The sequence below is a fragment of the Fusarium pseudograminearum genome, chromosome 4 (genome assembly GCF_000303195.2).
Source record: "Fusarium pseudograminearum CS3096 chromosome 4, whole genome shotgun sequence".
NCBI classification, from domain to species: domain Eukaryota; kingdom Fungi; phylum Ascomycota; class Sordariomycetes; order Hypocreales; family Nectriaceae; genus Fusarium; species Fusarium pseudograminearum.
The window spans coordinates 1,656,458-1,679,402 of record NC_031954.1 but is presented as its reverse complement, the minus strand read 5'-3'; the positions used below and the strand labels follow the sequence as shown (position 1 = coordinate 1,679,402).

At 48.5% G+C, this 22,945-nt stretch overlaps 7 protein-coding genes across 7 annotated transcripts; 5 read left to right on the top strand and 2 right to left on the bottom strand.

Annotated features, from left to right (window-relative positions):
• Positions 1–643: 643 nt before the first annotated feature.
• On the top strand, positions 644–3,533 carry FPSE_11781 (uncharacterized protein; the record flags this gene model as incomplete). Its single annotated transcript, XM_009264898.1, has 5 exons — positions 644–2,006; positions 2,060–2,079; positions 2,134–2,268; positions 2,317–2,441; positions 2,498–3,533. 5 exons carry the CDS (start codon positions 644–646, stop codon positions 3,531–3,533), a joined length of 2,679 nt encoding a protein of 892 aa, XP_009263173.1.
• Positions 3,534–4,145: 612 nt separating this feature from the next.
• FPSE_11782 (uncharacterized protein) lies at positions 4,146–5,389 on the top strand (the record flags this gene model as incomplete). Its single annotated transcript, XM_009264899.1, has 3 exons — positions 4,146–4,367; positions 4,419–4,559; positions 4,607–5,389. The coding sequence occupies 3 exons, from the start codon at positions 4,146–4,148 to the stop codon at positions 5,387–5,389; spliced, it is 1,146 nt and encodes a 381-aa protein (XP_009263174.1).
• Positions 5,390–5,650: 261 nt separating this feature from the next.
• Positions 5,651–10,196, bottom strand: STE6-2 (the record flags this gene model as incomplete). Its single annotated transcript, XM_009264900.1, has 11 exons — positions 5,651–5,677; positions 5,737–6,292; positions 6,340–6,655; positions 6,781–8,116; positions 8,163–8,880; positions 8,926–9,020; positions 9,070–9,240; positions 9,294–9,772; positions 9,823–9,850; positions 9,909–9,986; positions 10,047–10,196. 11 exons carry the CDS (start codon positions 10,194–10,196, stop codon positions 5,651–5,653), a joined length of 3,954 nt encoding a protein of 1,317 aa, XP_009263175.1.
• Positions 10,197–12,237: 2,041 nt separating this feature from the next.
• On the top strand, positions 12,238–14,016 carry FPSE_11784 (uncharacterized protein; the record flags this gene model as incomplete). Its single annotated transcript, XM_009264901.1, has 3 exons — positions 12,238–12,289; positions 12,351–13,552; positions 13,618–14,016. The coding sequence occupies 3 exons, from the start codon at positions 12,238–12,240 to the stop codon at positions 14,014–14,016; spliced, it is 1,653 nt and encodes a 550-aa protein (XP_009263176.1).
• Positions 14,017–16,699: 2,683 nt separating this feature from the next.
• On the top strand, positions 16,700–17,785 carry FPSE_11785 (uncharacterized protein; the record flags this gene model as incomplete). The annotated part of the gene is made up of 2 exons (XM_009264902.1): positions 16,700–16,831; positions 16,883–17,785. 2 exons carry the CDS (start codon positions 16,700–16,702, stop codon positions 17,783–17,785), a joined length of 1,035 nt encoding a protein of 344 aa, XP_009263177.1.
• A 579-nt stretch (positions 17,786–18,364) lies between these two features.
• On the bottom strand, positions 18,365–19,778 carry FPSE_11786 (uncharacterized protein; the record flags this gene model as incomplete). The annotated part of the gene is made up of 5 exons (XM_009264903.1): positions 18,365–18,661; positions 18,715–19,100; positions 19,154–19,310; positions 19,441–19,648; positions 19,711–19,778. 5 exons carry the CDS (start codon positions 19,776–19,778, stop codon positions 18,365–18,367), a joined length of 1,116 nt encoding a protein of 371 aa, XP_009263178.1.
• A 2,205-nt stretch (positions 19,779–21,983) lies between these two features.
• FPSE_11787 (uncharacterized protein) lies at positions 21,984–22,583 on the top strand (the record flags this gene model as incomplete). The annotated part of the gene is made up of 3 exons (XM_009264904.1): positions 21,984–22,031; positions 22,104–22,263; positions 22,315–22,583. The coding sequence occupies 3 exons, from the start codon at positions 21,984–21,986 to the stop codon at positions 22,581–22,583; spliced, it is 477 nt and encodes a 158-aa protein (XP_009263179.1).
• Positions 22,584–22,945: the final 362 nt, after the last annotated feature.

Sequence of the window (22,945 nt, the reverse complement as noted above, 5' to 3'; positions counted from 1 at the left end):
TCTATCCCCATACTCAATGAACCCTTGCTGGTGTGCATAGGCGCGCTGACGACGACAGATATCGAGTCAAGAGCTTTGACTGACCTGCTGTAACTTGCAAGACGAATCGGCTCCGATGTCGAAGCCGGAATCAGACCAAAACGGGCATTAGACTGCATCCCCTAGGCTCAGTTCAGCTGAAAATGTGACGTTTATCGAAACGTTAAAGATTCCCTCTCCAATTTTCTTTTTCATGGCTTGTCACTCAATCCTTGCACTGACATAACTGATTGATTTGACGAGCCAATCATTCATTCCCAGCTTCAAATATCCTTGGCTCATTCTTCTTAGTCGATGATAATCTATTACCCGCAACTATATCCGCCATAATTTCCGGGCAAGTACTAATTCTTTAACAGGTACCTACAGCCCTACAACAGGAACAGCAATCCATAGCAACCGTCGACTACCTCTCGGCACTTGCCTATCATACATTCATTTTATCTAAGCTCAAGCATCTTGATTCGCGATTGCAATTTTGTATACTTCCTCTTCCTTCCTTTTATATATATACCACCTACTACCTGCCTCTTCAATGCCATAGCTGGAAATAATCACAGTCTCTCTATCCCCAGGCTCGTGATACATTCCAGCGAGTTGCACCATGTCTGGCCCATCCTCTTCAACGAACCCTCCAACAGATCCTTCAAGCATTGAAACACCCGCTCCCAATCCTGAAAAGGGACACCAACTCTACGCCTGCGGCCATTGTGGACGACGCTACTCAAGACCAGAGCATCTCCAGCGTCATGTCCAAACTCACACTCTGGGCCGTCGCTTTGCTTGTGGCATCTGTGGGAAGACCTTTGCGCGCGCTGACTTGAAGAAACGTCATGAGACAAACCACGAGAATGACGACTCCAAAAAGCGACGACGCACTACCACTGCCCTCAACTCTGGACGGGTCACCCATGCTTGCAAAGCGTGTGCTGCTGCGAGGGTCAAGTGTCAAGAAGAGAAGCCTTGTCAACGATGTACTCGTCGCGGATTGACTTGTGTTTCGTCAGATGCAGGTTCAGCAGCAGCTATGAATCTAGTACACTTATCTACCAGTGCGAGATCTCATGATGACGAGTACGAAAGTGGCCCTAGCACTGGCCCTGCTCCGACATCTTTTCCTCTCGATCAAATCTCTTTGTATGGACAAACTGTCCAATTACAATCTCAACCCCAATCTAGGTCTGGCACTCCTAATACAGGCGACCTCACCAGATCTGAAGCCAGCTCTTCTCAGCAACCCGACGCCGACCAGCTCCCCTTTTGCGACTTTCTACGGGATGTCTTGTATGAGCAGCAGTACGATCAACCAGCCAGAATGCCAGACAACACAGGTCTCGACGTTCTGGATTTCTGCAATGATACCAACATGGAGCTCTCAGATATGGACTTTGGTCTGTTGGATCACTGGAACGCAGGCGGGACGGGCACCAACAACCCGAACGCAATTCCAGTCCAGGCGGATACCCCTAGATCAGACAACTCTGCCGACGTGGCGCACGCACATATACGACAGAATCTCGTTACGGCTTGGGATGTATCCCCTTGGCGATGGGACCCGGTGGCAAAAGACAATGCATTCGGCGAACAAGGGAATCTTCCAGTGTCGAAAAAGGACGTCGCATCTTTACAAGCCGAGGCTGCTCAAGGGGGTCTCAGACGAGTCGTTGACCAAAGGTTGGATTTTGCTGCTCGCGATGGTGTCTTGGCACTTGTTCTTGGAGCTTGCCAACCTGATGCCATGTCAAGTCGTATTTCAGGGTCCTTTCCCTCGGCAGATCTCCTGGACACTATGCTTCATGTGTTTCTCAACTCGCATACCAACCAGGTATCCGAATACATCCATTTTCCCACTTTCAAGCTTAACGAGCAGGAACCCGAGTGGATTGCTGGAGCTGCAGCGGCTGGTGCTGTGCTGACTCCTATACCGACACTACGAAAGTTTGGTTATGCTCTCCAAGAAGCTATTCGTATGTATTCTCATCCCGATACTTGTATTACTATGCTAATGACTATTGCTTAGGAATCGTCATGCCCAAACGAGTATGTACTTACGTGTACAAATTTGCCGAAGGACTATCTGACTAACCATGACAGTTCGAAGAGAATAACGAATCGATTCTGAACATAGGCCTAATCCATGCTATTGTTATCGGTCAAGACACTGGTCTATGGAGTGGGAATCGGCGCAAGATGGAGATTGCAGAGTGCCACGTCAACATTCCCACTACGGTACGAAACATTGCCAATGGTTTCAAGTCTTTCAACTAACACGTCTAGATGATGCGATATCGCGGCAAGTTCCAACGTTCTACCTACCCCATGCTTTCAGTCACTGCCGCCGACGAGGGCGCCAATCTTGAACAGAAATGGAGAACTTGGGTTGATATGGAGAAATGGAAACGGTAAGCACTCATGTTGAAGAGGTATTCTGTTCCTTCGGCTTCTGACCACGTGACAGTTTCGTCTTCCATCTCTTCCTACGAGATAGTCAGCAGTCAATGACAGCCTTGACCAACCCCGTCATGTCGTATGCTGAACTTACACTTCCCCTGCCCGCGTCTAAAGAGCTTTGGTACGCCAAGACAGCCGGAGACTGGAAACACGCATACTTGAGACGTGAAGATGGGCATGTTAAGCGAGCTCCCTCAGTTGGCGATCTATTCCGCGATCTGAACCTTCTTGCAGAAAACCGACACAGATTGGATGTGCAGCTTTCGGCAGCAATCTACCTCCAAGCCTACTGGCTTCTGATATTGGAGTATAGAAACATGTGCTCATCATATAGGATACGATCCTATACTCAGGACCCGTACGGAAACACCAATTCGTTGCTAAACGCACGCCGGCACCAGCTTTTGCAAGATCTGCAGACTTTCAAGGTTACAACCATGAACTGGCCTGAAATCACAGCACAAGAGCGACTCCTGCTCAATCAACTTATGATGGCTTTGCATATATCCATAGACGATCTCCAGCTATTTGCGGGTAAGGAAGGAGATGAACAGGCACATCGAGCATTTCACGTACTCCAGCAATGGGTTGAAAGTGTTGATTCTCGAGCAGCTATATGGCACGCCGGCCAAGTCCTCCGGTTCGCTAAGCTCTTCCCATCAGCACAGTTGAAAAACTTTTATGCCGTTGGAGTACACCATGCGGCGCTTGCCATTTGGACGTACGGCGTGATCAAGAAGGCAGGAAGTAAACAAGATGTATCTTCTCAGCACGAGAAAATATACATAGATGGGCCAGAATCGATGGGCATACAGAGGTACATCAACACGGGACAGGGGCTTCCTGTTTTCAGAGGACCAGCCAGCCGCAACGGGGTATCTGAAGCGACAATTGAGAACCCCAAAGCAGGCATGGAGGCTATACACGAGATTCTCCAGGCTAACTTTGGAGGCGCAAACAGGATGGCGCCCGCAATCGTGGAAAATCTATGTGTCTTGATACGGCAGCTTGGTAATGTTGCATGGGCAGTCGGGCTAGGATGATAGCTATAAGATATACGAATAACATTTTACCAGTACAATATGGCTGTTCTAAGCAGCTAATGACACACGTGTATGTATGGTTGCATCTAAGCTGTGGTTGATCTTTGCCTCAACTTCCTAGTCAATTCTGGACTGAGACACAGATACTCGATAGTGTGAATTTTTAACCACATAAATACACATACTTTATATTTATAGCAACAGTGTTCATCTTCCTTGTTGTATGTTGTTCAAGACCTCGTGCTTATAGCCTTCAACTCTCATCGTCAACATTATCAACTATTAGCTTCGGCCCTATCGGGAACTAAATAGACGAAAGAGCTTGAAACTGGCAGTGACGTTATTCCTCCAACAAAACCTACACCTCTCAATTTTGACGTCGTTCCTGTTAATCATGGCTACATTCTAAGTAAAAAATAGTTGTTTATTTTGTCTTCACATGTCGACAAAACACGTCTACTTGGTTTAATCACTGTGGCTGCATTATTGTCTCAAGCCCGATACACAATCAGGCGTGGCTGAACAAGCGTTGACCAATCCTCCCACCCACGTTTTTCGACTCCCAACTCTTTTCTCAGTACCTCGATATTCTTAGACTTTTACTTTCAAAATATGGCGTCTCAAGATACTTCAATAGCTCTCGTGGCGACAACGACTGTCGTCTCGACGGTTTTGTTCCTCGTCGTCGCTCGCGCGCTGCTCTATCCCGTTCAGCCAAAGACGATTCGCAACCCACTCAAGCTGGGCGTCTATGACAAGGCTAATGCTGACAAGGTCAAGAACCTCGTGTATCAACCTGACCAATTTCCGGGTGCTCGAGATGTTGACACTCCGGTGAGTAAGACCGTAGCCTACTAAGAATAATTCCTATTAACTCTGTTATAGTATGGAAGTACTCGCGTCTACGAGTTTGGTCCTGAGGATGGCGAAAAGGTCCTTTTTGTTCATGGTATCAGCACGCCCTGCATCACCCTTGCTCCTATTGCTCTCGCCCTCTCTAAACGAGGTTACCGTGTGATGCTTTTCGTAAGTCCCTCGCCTATTCGTTTGGTCCATGAACTAACATATCATAGGATCTCTTTGGCCGTGGCTTCTCTGATGGTGTCGCTGACATTCCTCACGATGCCCGTCTCTACGTCTCTCAGATGCTTCTCGTTCTAGCTTCCAGCCCCCTTGCTTGGACGGGCACGAATGCTTTCAGACTTGTCGGCTACTCTCTCGGCGGTGGTATTGCCATTCACTTTGCGAATGCTTTCCCAAACCTCGTCCGTGATCTTGTCCTTCTCGCTCCGGCAGGACTTATCCGCCCTGCCTCCTTCGGCCGTGTTTCCCGCTTCCTCTTCGTATCTGGTCTCGTCCCTGAGCGCATTTTGGCTGTAGCAACACGCCATCGTCTCCAGAAACCCATCGCTGCATCGGCAAGGCCGTCTCCCGTGGCGCCCGTTGAATCTGTCACGACGCCACCGCTCAACGTCGTCGAGGCGGAAGTGAACCCAGCATCCGGCAAAGCCGTTACGCCGTTAGAGAAGCGAGTTATGGAGTATGTGCGCTGGGCGGTTACTCATCACCAGGGTTTTGTCCCAGCTTTTATGTCGAGCATTCGGTTTGCGCCTCTCATGGAGCAGCACGATGCCTGGGCCAAGCTGACTCAACGCGCTCCTGGCACCACAGCCATCCTGCTGGCCAGGACTGATGAGATCATAAACCCCGATGACTATCGTCGCGATGCACTGTCTCTCGTTGGCGGCGAACAGCATGTGCGCTGGCGGGTTCTGCCAGGTAGCCATGATTTCGTCATGACCAACCCCCAAGATATTCTGAGAGAGATCCAAGATATGTGGGAAACAAAGGCATAAACTGACGTACACAATGCTATTTGATTTCGTATCAAGACGATTTATCTTATTTCACGAGTTTAGAATATGTTGGAATTTATGAACAGAGATCGTGAGAGCTGGGAGTTCGGGTTTGGGGGGCCTTAGTGTCATTCATGTCCCCTGGATTTCGAGTGTAAGTCTGAGTAGAGAACCTAGATACGAAGAAATATATATCCCATTTGTGTATGTGCCTGGCTAGGACCACATGTCCTTCCATGGCCCGTCCATCAGATGTCAGTCCTAACGATCAAGGGCTTGACTTTGACACTGTAGATAAAGTCAGCACTTTTGAGCATTACAGCCGTCACTAAAATTCAAGAACTTACCATATGCCAGTACACGCCTCGCTTCTTCAACAACTCTACGTGGCTGCCTTGTTCAAGCAGCTGACCATCTCCCAATACAAAGATAACATCTGCGTTCTGTACCGTAGCCAGTCGATGTGCAACTACAAGCATTGTCCGTCCCTCTTTAGCTCGTTCAAATGCTGCCTGCACTAACTTTTCGCTTTCCGAATCAAGTGAACTTGTGGCTTCGTCGAGCAGAAGGACTTTGGGGTCGCGGATAAGAGCACGGGCGATTGCCACACGCTGCTTCTGGCCACCTGAAAGTGAGACACCGCGACTGCCAATTCCCGTATTATAACCTTCTGGCAGAGAAACGATGAACTCGTGGATTGAAGCATCGCGGCAGGCTTGGTGCAGCTGCTCATCTGTAATTGACGAGGGGTCGACGCCAAGTAGAATGTTTTCTCTGAGAGTACCCTGGAAAAGTGTGGCTTCCTGAGCAACGAGAGAAAAGTACTTTCGGTACTCAAACACGTTGATGTCGGTCGAGTCCTTTCCATTGAGTAGGATCCGACCCTTGTCCAGGTCGTAGAATCTACACAAGTCAGCCCTAGAAACCTTCAAGATAATTCAGTCTCTTACCTCTCCATCAGTGACACAATCGATGTTTTGCCACATCCGGATGCTCCAACAAGAGCTGCAAACTGCCCCTTTTCAACCTTGAGGCTCAGTCCTTTGAAAACAGGCGTGCTTCTGGTTGGGTACTTGAAGTAGATGTTGTCCAACTCAATTGACATTCCGCCATCGGTATCGGGTATCTCTTGTGAGGTGGACACCTTATCTCGAGGTCGGCTTTCTCTCATCTTGAGGATACGATCAGCGGCTGCCGAACTAAGGGCGGCATTGGGGCCGAATCCAAGAGCTTGTCCAGCTGCCTCGCTGCCGTTGGTAATCGCCACTGCGTGATTGTTAGCAACATTGGCAAGTTCAGGAGCACCAAGAAGCGTTGGCCGTAAACAGTGAATGGTTTACGTGACCACTCGTTTTACTAGAAGGAGATAAGGGGGAAAGCCGGGTACTTACTGAAACAGACAAAGAATGCAACGAGGCCAATCTCATATCTGGAAAGCAGACGACCTCCCCACCAAAAGTTGAGAGCTTGACATGCCATGCTAGCGCTATCAGAAAACCCGAAGAGTATGCTCACCCATCTGGCCTTTTTGTATGCTGAGACAACATGCTCTTCGAGCAGGTTCTGGTATCGTAGGCAAATCGAGTCCTCTAATGTCAGAGAAGTGACGGTCCTGAAGGCGCCAATCGATTCTGACGCAAACTTTGAGCTTTCCGCGAAGACGTCGTTGTTCATCTTTTCAAACGCCAATTCGTACTTGAAGCGCCAATAAGCCGAGACTATCATTACCGGCAAGACAACGCAGCAAGAAACAACTGCTAGTTTCCAGGTGTGTGCAAAGGCGATAGTGACAGCCCCTGTGACATTGAAGAGTGCAACGAAGACACTCGCCATGTTTAATCCCATCATCTCTTCCAACTGTTTTGGGTCTGTTCCTAGTCTTGATGTCATTGTTCCGTGAGAATGGTCTTCGTTATCAAAAAAGGATGTCTTCTGAAACATAACAGCGTCGAAATACTGTTGCTGATACTTGGCTCGGATAGTTGCTGACATTCGAGTTGCCACAAAAATGACGACAAAGTAACTGACTCCTATACCTACTGCCAGAACAACAAACATCAGAGACCAGAATTTGCTCTCAGAAAGGTTTGCATCGGTTCCGATAGTGTTGAAGGACACAATGATTTTACCAAAGATCCAGGCTTGCAATGGTACTCCAGATCCGACACAAGCGGCAGCGAAGAGAGTTAGGGCAAAGGCAGGGTATATGTTCTTGCTCTCGAGGAACAAACGACTGAAACTCGCGAAGGGGCTCCCTTTCTTTGCTTTGATAACATCGACGATCGTGTCAACTTCTGAAGCCGCGACGCTCTGGACGTTGGCAAGCTCTGGCTTATCCTCAGGTTCAACGGACTCATACCCAGCCTCAGTAGGCTCCCCAAGCGAAAGAGACTGTGCGTGGACAAGGCCGGAATAAACACCGCCATCGACAGCGATGAGACTATCATGTGTTCCTGATTCCACGACCTTGCCCTTCTTTAACACAATAATACGATCTGCTTTCTTGATTGTGGAAAGACGATGTGCTATTGTGATGGTAGTTCGGTTCTTGGCGACTCTATCAAGTGCTGCTTGAACAATGCGTTCACCTCGTACGTCAATAGCGCTTGTAGCCTCGTCCAGAATCAGGATGCTAGGTTTTCGTACAATAGATCGCGCAATGGCCAGCCGCTGTCTCTGGCCACCAGAGAGCTTCGCTCCGCTATCGCCTACCAAAGTCTTATATCCCTAAAATGCATTAGCATAGATAAATCAGCAAAGGATTCACACCTACATCAGGCAACCTGTCGATAAACTCGTCGGCAAAAGCTTCTCGACAAGCGTCCCTCACCAACTCCATCTTCTTATCCTCAGATTCATCTGCCCAGGGTGTTCCGATCAAACCATAAGCGACGTTCTTATAAATCGTATCGTTGAAAAGGAATGGTTCCTGTTGCACAAGTCCGATTTGTGATCTCCACCATTTGAGTTCAATATCATCCAAGAGCTGACCAGATGTAGTGATGCGTCCGCGAACTTCGACAGGGGGTCCTGTTTCTTCTGGATCTGTTTCAATTGGGTTTGCAAGATCTTCATCCTCCTCACTCTCCTCCTTTTTGTTCTTCTTTCCGCCTTTCTTCTCCTTTTCAATAACCTTGGCCAGAACGTGCTGATCTTGCAGAGTATACCATCTCTGGATCAACCCAACAATTGTGCTCTTACCTGATCCAGATGGCCCAACAATGGCGTTGATCTTTCCGGCTTCGATGCGCAGGTTGAGATCGTCCAAGACTTTTACGTGAGGTCGGCTGGGGTATGCGAATGTGACACCTTCAAGAACGATATCCTGTGTCGATGAAACTTCAGGCTCTCTCAGGTGACCTTTTTGGGGCTGCGGTGCATCGATAACGACAAAGAACTCGCAAGCCGCAACAGTGGCTTTTCCAACAGCAAGAAGTGGTGTGGATGTACGCTCTAATGAGAGCACAACAATCATCACAGAGAGCAATACGCTGAAATAGTGAGCACAATGTAGGCCAGTAGAAAGATAGACTTACACGAGAACATCTCCGACATTATCCAGTCTACCTTCAGAGTATGACTTTGCGCCATACCAAAAGCAGAGTGCGAAACCGGAATATAAACCGAAGAACTGTTTGTGTCAATAGGCGCGAGATGCTCTCTTAATAAGGAGGACTCACTATAAAGCCAAGTTGGCCTCCGACAAGAGGAGATAGAAGTTTACCGTGCTGTCTTGTCTCTTCCACAAAAGCAGCATATTTCTTGGAGATACGTGATTCTGCGCCACACGCTGCTACCATTCTGACACTCGCCAGAGCTTCACTGGCAACCGCGCCAGCTCTGCCCTCTGACTAGAATTTTGTTAATACAAGGTGATACTGAATCAAAGATGGGAGATGGTAACCTTTGTGATGAGAGCATTGACTTTGAGAATCATGGGTAAGAAGACGCCCAGAACGAGAAAAAGGTATAGGATGATGGAGGATGTAACAAGAGTAAGAGACCAATTCTTTACAAAAGCCACAATGAGCGCAGCGACGATAGTTGAATTATATTCGACAAAGATTCCCAGCTTCTCTGATATTCCCAGCTGTAGAACATTGGCGGTAGATGTAATGGTGCCAGTGGCGTAGCCAGGAGGCATAGAATCGAGTACGTGAATAGACTGGCCAAAGAGTGACTTGAGGTAGTGAAGCCTGATAGCAGAAGATAACCTGATGCCTATCATGCGAAACACGAACTTATTGATAGCATTGAGAACAAAACGTCCTAAGAATAGGAAGAACATGTACAACGCTAGCTTATCAACGCTGCTGTTGAAATCACTTTGCGAGGTTGTGCTCCCTGGGAGGAAGTAGTCGGTAAAGTTACCCACGAATTGACCTATTTTATGTCAGTTTGGCTTGTCGTGAGTAAATTTCGTATTGCCGCACCAAAGACCACATTCATCAACGGTAGTGTCTAGGATGGTGTTAGTATTGTCTGTATAACTCTGAGGGTGTGTTTTTGTAACACTTACAATTCCAGCGCCAATGCTGGCAATAAAGCCTGCAGCATATGCAAAGAAATCCCATTTCGTTGCGTAGGAGAAAATTCGCTTTGAATAGTGTTAGAGCTATCACAGTTGGGGTGGCAAGACATCAAGAATGCTACTCACGATGTAATCTTTGAAATTGGCTGTCCTTTCAGGTCTTGTCTTTGCTGTTGCATGTACTTCATCTTCTTTGGTATGCTGGGCTGATTGATTTTGAGGACCAGGTGAAGAGTCTGTAGGTTTCTCATTTATAGGCTCATGATTTGTAGCCATGATGGTGTAGAGGTGTGGGCTCTGTAGGTTGAGTATACGTCAAGATACAAGGCAGGGGCCCTTTGCCGTCGTAAGGGGGTAAAGAGATGGTTCAAGATAAGATGGTCATTTGCGATACAACCCAATATAATAGAAAGAGATATATATAAAAAATTGAATGCGTCAATGATAAAAGGTCGATGATTGAATGATGTAGGACCACCAAGAATACACTTAGGCAGATGACAATTGACGGAGTCCCATATAAGGAAGGTACAGGCTATAGGCAGTTATAGTCAGACCCCCTTTGTTGCTGTCTCTTAACGGTTAGGGAGGTAATAAGCTGGGGTCAATACGAGATACGACACTAGTGAGCACCTCGAATTTATAAAACCGGGTGCTATGTCTTGAGATGAACGATAGAGAATACCAAGAGAAAAAAGGAAGAAACAGGAGGCAGGTAGGACTCAGCCTTTATCAATAAGTTATTGTCATCCAACTTTGTTGACTGGTTTGGCCCTGACCTTGTTACAGTTAGTCAGTTGGCAGGGAGTGATCGCGACGGACGAATACGCGGATAGGAACAATTGCGCAAGACACTGTGTTGTAATAAGCTTTATGGGTCGCTTAGAGGAATAGGCAAACATCACGAGTTTAATCCATCAACACAAAGGTTTGATGCTATATAAAGACACACCGTCATGGACTTGCTATACAGTCCTTTTCTAAACATCAACCAATGATGCCCTGTTGATTTCATCGTTCCTAATTTCCGTTCTGCCACGGCGCTGTCAGAACTCGGACTCGGATCGAATCCTGCCCGAGCTGATGGTCAGACCAGATCGCCTTGTAATAATCTGCCACTCCACTCCATCAGATTCCTAACTAACGAGACGAAGGATAATCATGGCTGAGTCTTGGCATCAATCAGTAGCTAGTGGGAATGAGTTAAATTTACTGTATGAGTTTCTGTCCTACCTATTCCTAAGAATGTGAAAAACGGCTGTTTAGACTAATAAATAACTGTTTCGTCTCAGCTCGAGGTCATAGAAACCATTTCCCCAATTGTAACATAAGTCTTCTTACAAGGCCATTTTAGAGGCTTCTGTTGTTGTTTCCAACGATTCATACCCTACACCGGACGATACATTTATTTGAGTACTACTGAGGGAACATATCTGGACACGGTTAACAAAGTTTCCAGGTATACAAGAAATCGAGTTAAATAACAACTTTAAGTTTTAAACTGTACCGGCTCTGTTCAATGATACACACATATTGTGGACGTTATCATGACTTCAAATATTCAGACAACAATTCAAATACTAACAGGTCTTCAGTCAAGTGTATAAGCCAGAACATAGACGGGGATTGGTTATAGGAACTCGTTCAATAAAGTATCTTATAGTTGTTATTAATTGGTTTTGAAAATACACCAACCTATAGTCAACATTCATACAGATGCACCGTTGAGATGAGGCTCAACTGTATTCCATGATCGGCTCATATCCAGGCCATGTCAGTCACAGGGCATCTGATACCGCCTGACACCCCACCAATAACCCCTAAAAGGGAATCTCTTTGGTCCATCAGATCCATTCCATTACAGCCTACCTCGGGCACTAGCCATAGAAAATTCTATGTGCAACCCAATTCGATTTGCATTTGGCTGTTCCAAAAAAAAAACCTGTGACGCATAGCCCAGTCAGAGTCTATCCCGCCGACGCCGCTCGCATGACGGGCATTTCGAAGTGGATTCTCAAGTTTCAATTCGATTAAAGGGACTCAGGTTCGTCCTCCCACCAAAGATTAGAGAGGGATGAAGCCAAGATCAGCCTCAGCCAGATTGTATTTGGCCAGACCAATATTAAGAACTACAGCAAGATCGCTGTTCTTTGCGCCTGCCCGCCAGTATATCGCACTTACCCGCACACCTCCAGTTTCAGGCCCCTCCATTACTGCCAGAGCCCTTTCTCTGCCCCGCCTCACTTCCTTTTCTACCTACTTCTCCCCCTCCACCACCACTGCCCCGCCTTCAACGACATCGCAAGAAACACTCGAAATGGCGCCCAAGACAAAATTCGAGCTCAAGACCCCCAAGGGCACAAAGGACTGTAAGTAAACATGGCCAGGCAATGCACATATCATAGGATCTCGATCCTAACGTCCACCAAGGGGAGGGAAAGGATATGGTCATTCGTGACCACATCTTCAACACCATCACCCAAGTTTTCAAGCGCCACGGCGGAGTCACAATTGATACCCCCGTCTTCGAGCTTAGAGAGATTCTCGCCGGCAAATATGGAGAGGATAGCAAGCTCATCTACGATCTCGCTGACCAAGGTGGTGAGATCTGCTCCTTGCGATACGACCTGACCGTCCCCTTCGCCCGCTTCCTCGCCATGAACAAGCAAATCCAGAACATCAAGCGATACCACATTGCCAAGGTCTACCGTCGAGATCAGCCCGCCATGACCAAGGGCCGTATGCGAGAATTCTACCAGTGCGATTTCGACATTGCTGGAACCTACGACCCCATGCTGCCCGACGCCGAGGTTCTCCGTATCATCACAGAAGTCTTTGAGGGACTTGGCTGGAACGGTGGATACACGATAAAGCTGAACCACAGGAAGATCCTCGACGGTATCTTCCAGGTCTGCGGCGTGCCTGAAGACAAGATCCGCACCATCTCTTCGGCTGTCGACAAGCTCGACAAGCTACCCTGGGCCGATGTGCGCAAGGAAATGACCGAGGAAAAGGGACTTGATGGCGAGGTCGCTGACCGAATTGGAGAGTGGGTTGTTCTGAAGGGCAAGCAAGATCTGCTGAAGAAGTTGCAGAGCACAGAGAGTTTGGCAGCCAACGAGTCCATGAAGAAGGGTATGGAGGATCTTGAACTTCTTTTTGAATACCTTGAGGCTTTCAACTGCCTGGACCGGGTTTCTTTCGACCTCAGCCTGGCTCGAGGTCTTGACTACTACACCGGCCTCATCTACGAGGTTGTCACTCAAGGTTCCGCCCCCGAGGTTACCCCCGGTCAGGAGAACACGGATTCCAAGCCTTCCAAGAAGAAGGGCAAGAAGGGCGGAGAGGATGATGACCGCTCTGATGACCCCACTGTTGGCGTTGGAAGTGTGGCTGCCGGAGGCAGATACGACAACCTCGTCGGCATGTTCTCTGGCAAAAGCCAAATCCCTTGTGTCGGTATTTCTTTCGGCGTCGATAGAATCTTCTCTATCACCAAGGCCAAGCTGGCTGCCGAGAAGAGTGCCGCCGTCCGCAGTAATGACGTTGACGTCTATGTCATGGCTTTCGGAAAGGGCTTTTTGAAGGAGCGTATGTCGGTGTGCGCTAAGCTTTGGGAAGCTGGCATCAAGGTTAGTTGAGCATTAAGCTATTGGACACCGTCAACCCGGTGAACAGAAGGCTAACATATTGACAGGCCGAGTTTCTCTACAAAGTCAAGCCTAAGCTCCCTGCGCAATTCAAGGCAGCCGAGGCTAACGGCGTGCCTTTTGCAATCTTCCTTGGTGATGACGAGGTCGCCTCAGGCAAGGTCAAGATCAAGGAGATGGGACTTCAGGAGGGTCACCCTGAGAAGGAAGGTATTCTTGTCTCTCAGGAAGATATGGCCAAGGAGATCAAAGTCCGGCTTCAACGAAAACGCGAGCTCGATGCGATGACCACACAGGCCGAAGGCCTCCGAGTGGTCCACGGCATCAAGGGCGATGCGAAGGATGCAGAGAAGAAGGAGGAGGGTGCCAAGCCTGAAACTACACCAGCAGCGGCCGAGCCGGCTCCAGAAACGGAAGAGCAAAGCCCCGCCAACCCATCGGCGTAGGGTGACTTGCCACGAAATACAATAAGCAGTTAAAACAATGGCCATGGCGTTTGAGTATTATTTGATAGAAGGAGTAATCTAGGAAGCATTTTTCTCCATGCAAGAGAATGACCACCCTACATTCAACTACGGATATTGATTGGGGAACGAAGTTACTACGTGATGTAGATGATCATAACTACACTTGTCGTGGTCCAAGGTAACTATCTACGCAAAATTCCTCTCTGCAACAACCACGAGGACCACAATGACCTGTTGATTGACCAAGCGGGGCTCCAAGGTCATCCTCTGGCGAAAGTTTATAGCCTTGAACGATGAAGAGCGTTACTCTGAACGGTCAACAGTCGAGACCATAGGATTTCTGCAAGTGTCAGAATGCTCTTCCACGCGGCTGACCATAACCAGCCCCCGCTTACGGCTGTAGCCGACGTTCTCGGGAGCAAACAGGATCCCCAGGCCGAAACAAAGACAGAGACATAGACATAGAGCGGGGTCTAGAAAGCGGGACCTGAGCCTCAATTGACCAGAGACGCAGGTACCAAGTTGCACATATGCAGCTCACAACATATCAATTCCCGCAACCGCCAACGATTTCTGTGTCAGGCGGACCTGCATTCGCAACCGTCGACAGTCGATGAGCGGGCTAGGCCGCGAGATGTTGCTGCCACCTGACAAATACGCAGCAGAGGGCGTGAGGGTTGGACCTTGACTGCCACTTCAACTGGCTGTTTGAACCAATCTTCTGGAACCGAGACGCTGGCGTTTTGATGTTCACGCCACCAAACTCGGCAGTGCCTATTGTATCGCGAGTGCAGTCCAGTGTGGTCCGCGTTATACTATGTTGTAACCTGTCACTCTTTGTTTCGTGTCTATCAGCCAGGTCATCCACGTCATCCCCACCAGTGCCCAACATTCACATACGCCGATTTCTATATTCATTAGAAATGGTCCGCACATGGCCGGTTTCAGCACAACGGCCATGAAACAACACAAAAAGAACGAAAGAGATCGGAACCCCTGTATAGAGATAAGAGATCGATGCGGCCCCGCGGTCACCGGCTCGGCCCACCCACAAGATGATCTAAACATCGCGCGGATAGGCGGCGCGAAACCTAGAACCTAAGTTGGGCTTAATCGGAATACACTAGACTAGACTACAGTGCAGGATCGTAGACCACCTACACCTTGAGTGTGACTGTCGAGGTTTTTCCATGGAAGAAAGGCCTCTTTGGATTTTGTCTGTGTGTCAGGACGATGATCAAAACAAAAGGATGAGGCGTATTTGAACCTTCCTACAGTAGAGTAACGTTGGTTCGAAGCGAAGCAGCAGAGCACAATCAGCTGAACCAAGCCCGAAGGACGAGGCCGAGTATATTCGTCGAGCGAGGGTGGAAGCTAGTGCTCGGGTTGAACCTGTCATCCCACGAATGTGTGCCATCTCTGTTTGTGGATGAATGAAGATTAAGTAGTTTCTGACTTTGTGTTAGTGTCTGCTGGCTCAAGTGTACAAGTGTGACAAGACATACACTTTGTTCAGCCCTTCTCAACTCCAATAGCCCACATCGTGTAAGTCAAAGCGACTCTACCAGTCATATTTCTCCCACCAGTGTTTGCAATGAATCATTTGTATTAACAATGGCACTTTAACTAGCCTTGTCTATCAATGACTATATTATCACCAACATCGTCGTCGTCACAACTATTGTAAAACCGCCTGGCAACCAAGCGCCGCTGACACAAAGGACGAGACCAAGCCCAGCAGTGATCTTCGTTGCCCAGAGATCGGTGTTCCCGACCGCGGGGGCATTGTAGCCGATAGCCATAGCTATCGGAGTTGCACTCGTCACCTGGACAACTTTGACACTGGCTACATGGTTTGTCGATGTGGCGTTTATATGCTCAACACCAACCGCTTTCGGATATCTTGAATTCCAGTCGAATTGTTAACTACCCGCAAGCACCACGATCACACAAACATGTGTTTTTTCCGTCCGTTTTCCGTTTTCCAACGTTCCAAAACTCATCACTTTGATCCGACGTGTTGTCTTGTCTCTGCCATCTCAACGCGATCTCAAACTCCCAAGCCCGGCTTTCAACAACTTGTCACTTGCAAACTCGCCTCGTGCTGCGGAACTAACCATCGACTCGTCCATTGTCTCACCAATCAATTTACGGAAAGACTCAGAAGTGTCTCTCTTTTGCCCCTCCTTACCAGGGAAGACCATTAAAGACACTCGCGCGTCACGTCACAGTCCTCGAGTCTTCTGTCCTACGAGGTCACAGTCCATGCATAAGACTGGCCACGAGGAACTGAGCTGAACTGACCTGAATTGACAACGAACCATCGCTGGTAACATCATATTGGCATATTGGCCGCACAAACTTTGGCCACGCCACGCGCGCCGCCGCCTTCAGTCCGGACTCTTATATTGTAACGCCCCGGAACAGCCTCTGCCCACTCTGCCTCGAGACTTTGATCCCAACACCCGGATACGAGCCTTGGACCTGCCTCTACCGCACGATATCACCCATTAACATGGCAGCTTTATTGCCTCAACCAATTCATGCAACCACTTCTTCGCCCTGGCACTCACGAGTATTGCCGTTATCCATGTCGTCGCGCAAAGAGACTTGCCACGCATCCTTAGTCCCTGAATGGCTCCCCCGGACGAGCCAAGAAACAATGAACGCTCTACCTTTTACGTCCACTGAGTGGTCTAATGTTATTACCGATGTCAAAAAAGAATTTATCAATCGTCGTTACCGTCCTTGTGCGACTAGGTGCAGCGATATCCTGAATAAGCTCGAGGATTCTGTAAGTTGTCTTGTCAACGTGAAGACAAAGTATAAGTCTAACGTTACACAGAGTATTGTTGAGCCAGCTTATCTCATTTACCTTCATTTTTACGCCGCCAACTCGCTCGAGATGCTCGCTCGTGCACTTGACCAAGATGTTCCGGCACGCACTACACTCCTTTACCAGGCTCGCGACCAATACCAACGCGCGTCGACACTCATCAATGCCGCAGATTCGACTGTCGGCCCGGCTTTGTTACGAAGGCCATCTGGAACTACGATGACACTGCCTTGCCTTCACTCAGCCGATAGTTCTGTGAGCTCATATGTTTCATCAACATGGACGTCGTCCCACAGCCTATCTCCTGCATCGTCAATATCATCCATTCAGAGTGCGCCCACTTACAAACGAAAAAAGAAGCGAGTGACATTCAGCGATGTGCCCATGGAGTTACTCGAGCGCCCAGATTCACCAACACTCGGCCTTGGTAGCTTCCTGGGACCTGCACGCTCATCATCACCTGAATTCTCCGGGAATGAAACTTCTATACCACCAGCTCTCCGGACCTCCTCGTCGCAGACTCCCCGATCGATCCTCACACCACGCTCTGCACAGAACGAGGCTGCGCCTCACATGCAATCAGAACTCGACCCTTTCCGTCATGCTCGCTCCGTGCATCGCTACAGCGCCCTTCTTTCTGGTCTGCAGCGCCAGGTCTTTCGACATCTCAATTTCATTGAGGCGGAGCTGGACCAGCAGCAAAGTATTGTACGAGAGGAAGAGAAGCCGCTATCACCACCCAGAAGGGTTGTGGTCCCGGCTGCATCTGCCACACCAAACGCCGACAAGGCTCGCTCACCAGAGCTACAGGCACGAATTGAGCGGTTGAGGGCAAAGGGTTGGGAACGTAAACGATTCGACGTGCGACGATATGCTGAGTTGCGGGAAAGCGCTTCAGCAGACATGGAATAACGACCATCTTATCGCAGTGGTCTGATACTAACACTTTATTTAAGAAAGGCGAAAATGTACAGTTTACCTTTTACCATGTACTTATGTTTATAAGACTTGAATGATACCATGAAGAGGAACTAGCAATATGTTCCAGGGCTGCGCTTGACGCGTGGGTTAGGAATAGATAATGAAGGCACAATAAAGACTGGTTCTTTAGCTTAAGAGGAAGAACAAGGGGATTGCTATTGACTAAATTATATGATACCACTTTATAGAGCATGGATAGTTTTCAATATGCAGCCTTATCGACAATCAAAACATGAAATACACTTGAATGAATGGGGTGACAAATTCATCACTTTCTCTGCCCAGACGCATTGCTTGAAATCAATTAAATCGCTTCGACCATATCGATGAGACATACATGGATTTTGGTCCAAGTTCCCTGTCCATCATCTCGTCCCAACTTATTGTATCTGGCATTCCCATCTTTCTTATTTGAGACCGCTGCCTTGACATTTTGTAAAGTCACATATTGATGTGCACTCTGGCACAAAGCAAGATTCTTGTAATTTGTAACGAACACAAATCTTGTTCTTAAGCCTGGAAGCTGCGTCGCTTGACCTCCTTTTCGACCTCTTGCGTGACGCGGAGAACCTCTCTTTCCTCCTTTTCGTCTGCAAGCTTTGCTCTGGCAACCTCGGAGAAGATTGCCGACAGATCTGAGTTGTCGGGATCCTCCTCCATAGCCTTGAGCTTTTCGATACGGGCCTGGAGCTTGATCTTTTCGATGATACGCCTGAATCGGCTTCTGGCGCGGAACGACTTGATCTCGGGCAACAAGTTGTAGTCGGTGGCATTCTCACCAGTGAGCCAGATGTGGCCCAGCGCTTCCTGTGTTACAAAATCAGCTGGTGCGTGATGTAGAGATGACGGTGATAGCTTACCTCACTAGTCCAACGCTTGTCAGCATCGGGATCGATAAGCTTCAGGATGAAGTCCTTGGCATCGTTGCTGACATCCTTCCAGTAGCGCTCGTGGAAGACGACAGAGTTATCAGTGCATTCTCGGATGAGATCCTGGAGGTTCTCGCTTCGGAAGGGCGAGTAACCACAGAGCAGGGTGTAAGTGATGACACCCATAGACCACATGTCTACGGGCTTTCCGTGGCCTTCCTTACGCATCACTTCGGGGGCAGCATAACCAAAGGAACCAGCCATGGTTTTGAGCGATTCACCCTTTCCATCAAGCATCTTGGCGATACCAAAGTCGGCCAGCACGAGGTCGGATTCTGGGTCTCTGTTGAGGTAGAGAAGGTTCTCGGGCTTGAGATCTGCGGATGAAGTTAGTTGAAGGACCGCAGTATGGTCAGTTCACATCACGTACCTCTGTGAACAATGTTGTTCTTGTGGAGGAAATCGACAGCAAGAAGAATTTGCTTGATAGTTTCGGCGGCATCCTTCTCGGTGAACTTGCCCTGTTCGCAGATACGGTCGAAAAGCTCGCCGCCAGTAGCGAGCTGTGTAACAATGTAGAACTTGTCCTAGTGGATCAAAGTAGGTGAGTTACAGCGCATTTCCCAGGCGGAAAGAGGGGGTTGCCAGCTGGGCCAGGGACTGAAGCCGCTGACCCAAAATCAAAGGGTACGGCATTTGAGGTTGGAATAAGCTTACCCTTGACTCGAACCAGTCGACAAACTTGACGATATGAGGATGCTTGAGCTTCTGCAGCATCTCGAGCTCGTCATAGACCATTTGCTCGTTGCCCTTGACATTTCGCTTGAGGATGATCTTTACAGCGACCTTGCCGGTAGGGCCGTCGGCCTCACGAACAACTCCATATGTTCCAGCACCGAGGGTTCGACCGAACTTGTACTTGGCTCTGTGAGAAAGGCATTGTTAGGATATTGAGGCTTCGGAATAGAGGGGTATCGAATTGCGCACTTCTTATCGTAGCTCTCGGGTTGGCCGTGAAGCCTGTTTAGCATGCCGGCGACTAGAGAGGCGGCCATGATCAGCAAATAGTTCAGAACAGAAGAGCGACAAGCGCAGATTTATGGAAGAAGCAGCTTGCGAGCCCAAGACGTGATGCAGAGCGGGGAGCAGAACGAGGCTGCGAATAGTCGCAACTTACAACTCATGTTGGCGGGGTAGTCAGATAGCGACCCGTTGGATTTTGGAGACAGCTGGAGATCAAGAATCTGAATGGAGGGGAAAGCGACGACAAGACGGGGTCCGTGTCTCGCCTTCTAAATGGAAGAATGCAAAGCCAAGGCCGCACGTACGACAATCAGGTCTCGGGCGCAAAGAATGTTGGTTTGTGATAAACCACGCCTCTGCAATAACGAGGGGAGGACTGTTTTTGTAAGAGGAAGAGAGGGAGAAGGGACGACAAGGCGGTCCTTGTTAATTAAGGTGACGGAACTTGCGACGACCACAAGCTGATCCCATTAGGTATTTGGTCGGAAGCCAGGGGATCGGCCTCCACTACACTGCTTGGGCCAGGTTGCTGACAGCCCGCGCGACAGCCAGGGCAGACAGAGCGCCGTATTCGACCGGACCCGAACTAACCTCCATACTAACTGACTGACCCTGGAGGGATTTAGCGCTACCTGATGTTATGGGGTTGGGCCATGTCAGCTATGGTTGGCTGCCGACAGGGTGTGGCTCAGCCCGGTCTAGGCCGTTACCTCTGTAATACGGTACTGTCCATATTTGAGATGAGATGAGGTGGGCTGAAGGCATCGCCGGATCCATCAGATGGATGCTGACAGGGAACTTAAGATGCGCTGCAATGCCGGTTACCTCCATTAGATTGCATATGCTATTATATTGCAGGTGAGGCTGAGTCGTTGTGGATCGCTTCTCTTGTGTCTAATTTTCGTCTAGGTTGATAAAGTGGCTGAGCAAATAACAAATTCTAAACAGATGTCATCATGATTGATATCACCATTTTGAGATCAGGATGCCTCTTGATTCCACACAGAAAGCCTCACACAAGGCCGCTTACGGTGCATGTACCATACAGCTATTTGTGTCAATTTAAGCCAGCCATGAAGGGACGCGTATGTATTGTCTGAAATCTGGGGAAGCATCAGATAGTGCAGGCAATCAGAGAGCTTTACCCCAATAGAACACACATTGATGTTGAAATAGAGCTTTGAATCAAGCGGAGAGTAGATAGGCTGGTGGCTGTTTGAGGTTGCAGATCATCACGTTAAGATAAGGCACCTGGTTCGTTTCACAGCCGCTATGATCTACATAGAGTTCTCACATAAGAATGGGGGGATTGCTTGTATCAAGATGATCACGGGCCAAAGCCAAGCTACCGGTATCCGGGCATATCGCTCTGGGTAGGTATATACCTTGTATAGACCTCAAGGTTGCTCTTTGAGCCCTGTCTTATATTGCTTAAAGCTGCAAAGCGAGAGACAAAAGTCGATATTAGACTTCAGAAATCGCAAGACACCACCAAACCTTACACAGATCCAAGGATTATCTGACTACAATACCTAATGTCAAATGGCCTGTCTGCCTTTACTTTAAGACTTACTACGGAAAGCTTCAATTATCCACACATCAGCCTGGCCTCCCCCGGCACTTGGTTAAGTATCTATCAAGTCAGCGGTATTGCAAATATAAAACTTCACATATGTTTATAGACAGACAAACCTCCAAGAGACGATTATGGCGTAGAGTGGAAGCCAAACACAGTCGTTAGTTGTCCACCCAATAGCACAACACGAATCAAATTATGGGTCTAGCTCAGTTGATTTACTTGCTGTCGATCCTGAGGGTCTTGCGAGATACTTTGGGGCCCAGTCGAACCCAGAAAGCAGATGGAGCGACGGAATTAATAATGTCGAAAATCCCAATGAAACTTGATTGACTCATGTTAAAAAAACGAAAACAACACACTTGTGCAGCAGCTGTAAGAGAACCGCCCGGTTTCAGCAAATTACGAACCAATCACAACTAATTGTGAGGCTGTTCTCAGATGGGGGGGGTCATCTATTGTGGGCGCAGCGCCGCAAGCGGCCCCTCCTTAGGTTCAAGGTCAATGTTTGTCTGTTCTACAGAGTTCGGACCATCGATTAACCTTCAACCTTTCACCTACATCTTGATCATCCGCGACGTCTTCTTCAAGCATACCGCACTACCTAAACAACAAAGTTTCGACCCCAACAAGAGAAGAGCGCAACTGCACATCATTTACCATGGCTGGAGCCACACGGGATAGGCGTCTGGTCAAGGAGTTAGGCAAGGTTGGTTCTAATCTCTCTTGTGCCTTCATCAGCAAGAACATGGATGGACTCGACTGACATTGTGCCCCACAGATGCACAAGGACGGAATGCCTCCTGGGATCACATTGATAGAGCGAAACGACAGCGTTGCCGGCGACTGGTTCGTCGACATCCAGGTGCTCGACGAGAATCCGCTTTACAAAGATCAAATCTATCGTCTCAAGTTCCACTTCCCCAAGATGTATCCCATAGGTATGTCGCCTTTGACGTTTTGTCATTGCAAAGATGCTAACTGGTCCACAGAACCCCCAGAGGTTACCTTCAACAAGCAAACCGACCGTCCGATTCCAATGCACCCCCACATCTACTCCAACGGCATCATCTGCCTAGATTTGCTTGGCCAGCAGGGCTGGAGTCCTGTCCAAAGTGTTTCCAGCGTCTGTATGAGCATTCAAAGCATGTTGACGAGCAACGACAAGGACGAGCGACCTCCCGGTGACGAAGACTTCGTGCGAGGCAACAGACAACGACCCCGAGACATCGAGTTCCTCTACCACGACAATACCGTCTAGATCCGCCGGTCAACATTTGAACGCTGGGCAGAGACATGATTGTGGATATTAATAGCATTCGTTTGGCGTTTGGGACAATCATCCAGTGGCTGAAGGGGGTCATGTTATGGGATTTAGGCTTTGAATTTGCTACTAGGACACGGCTGTCGAAGATGCGTATTTGTATAGACCCAAACCTACCTATGCATAAGCATCTTGAATGCACACATGGCCGTAGCGCGGATATCATGAAGATGGCACAAAGGTTTCCCTTGCCAAGCACTTGGAGCCCTTTTATATCACGATTACTTACAATGATTATGAAAAATTGTCAAGACAATTACCTAACTTGCTCTTGTGGGTGGTGAGAGCGATTATCAAAT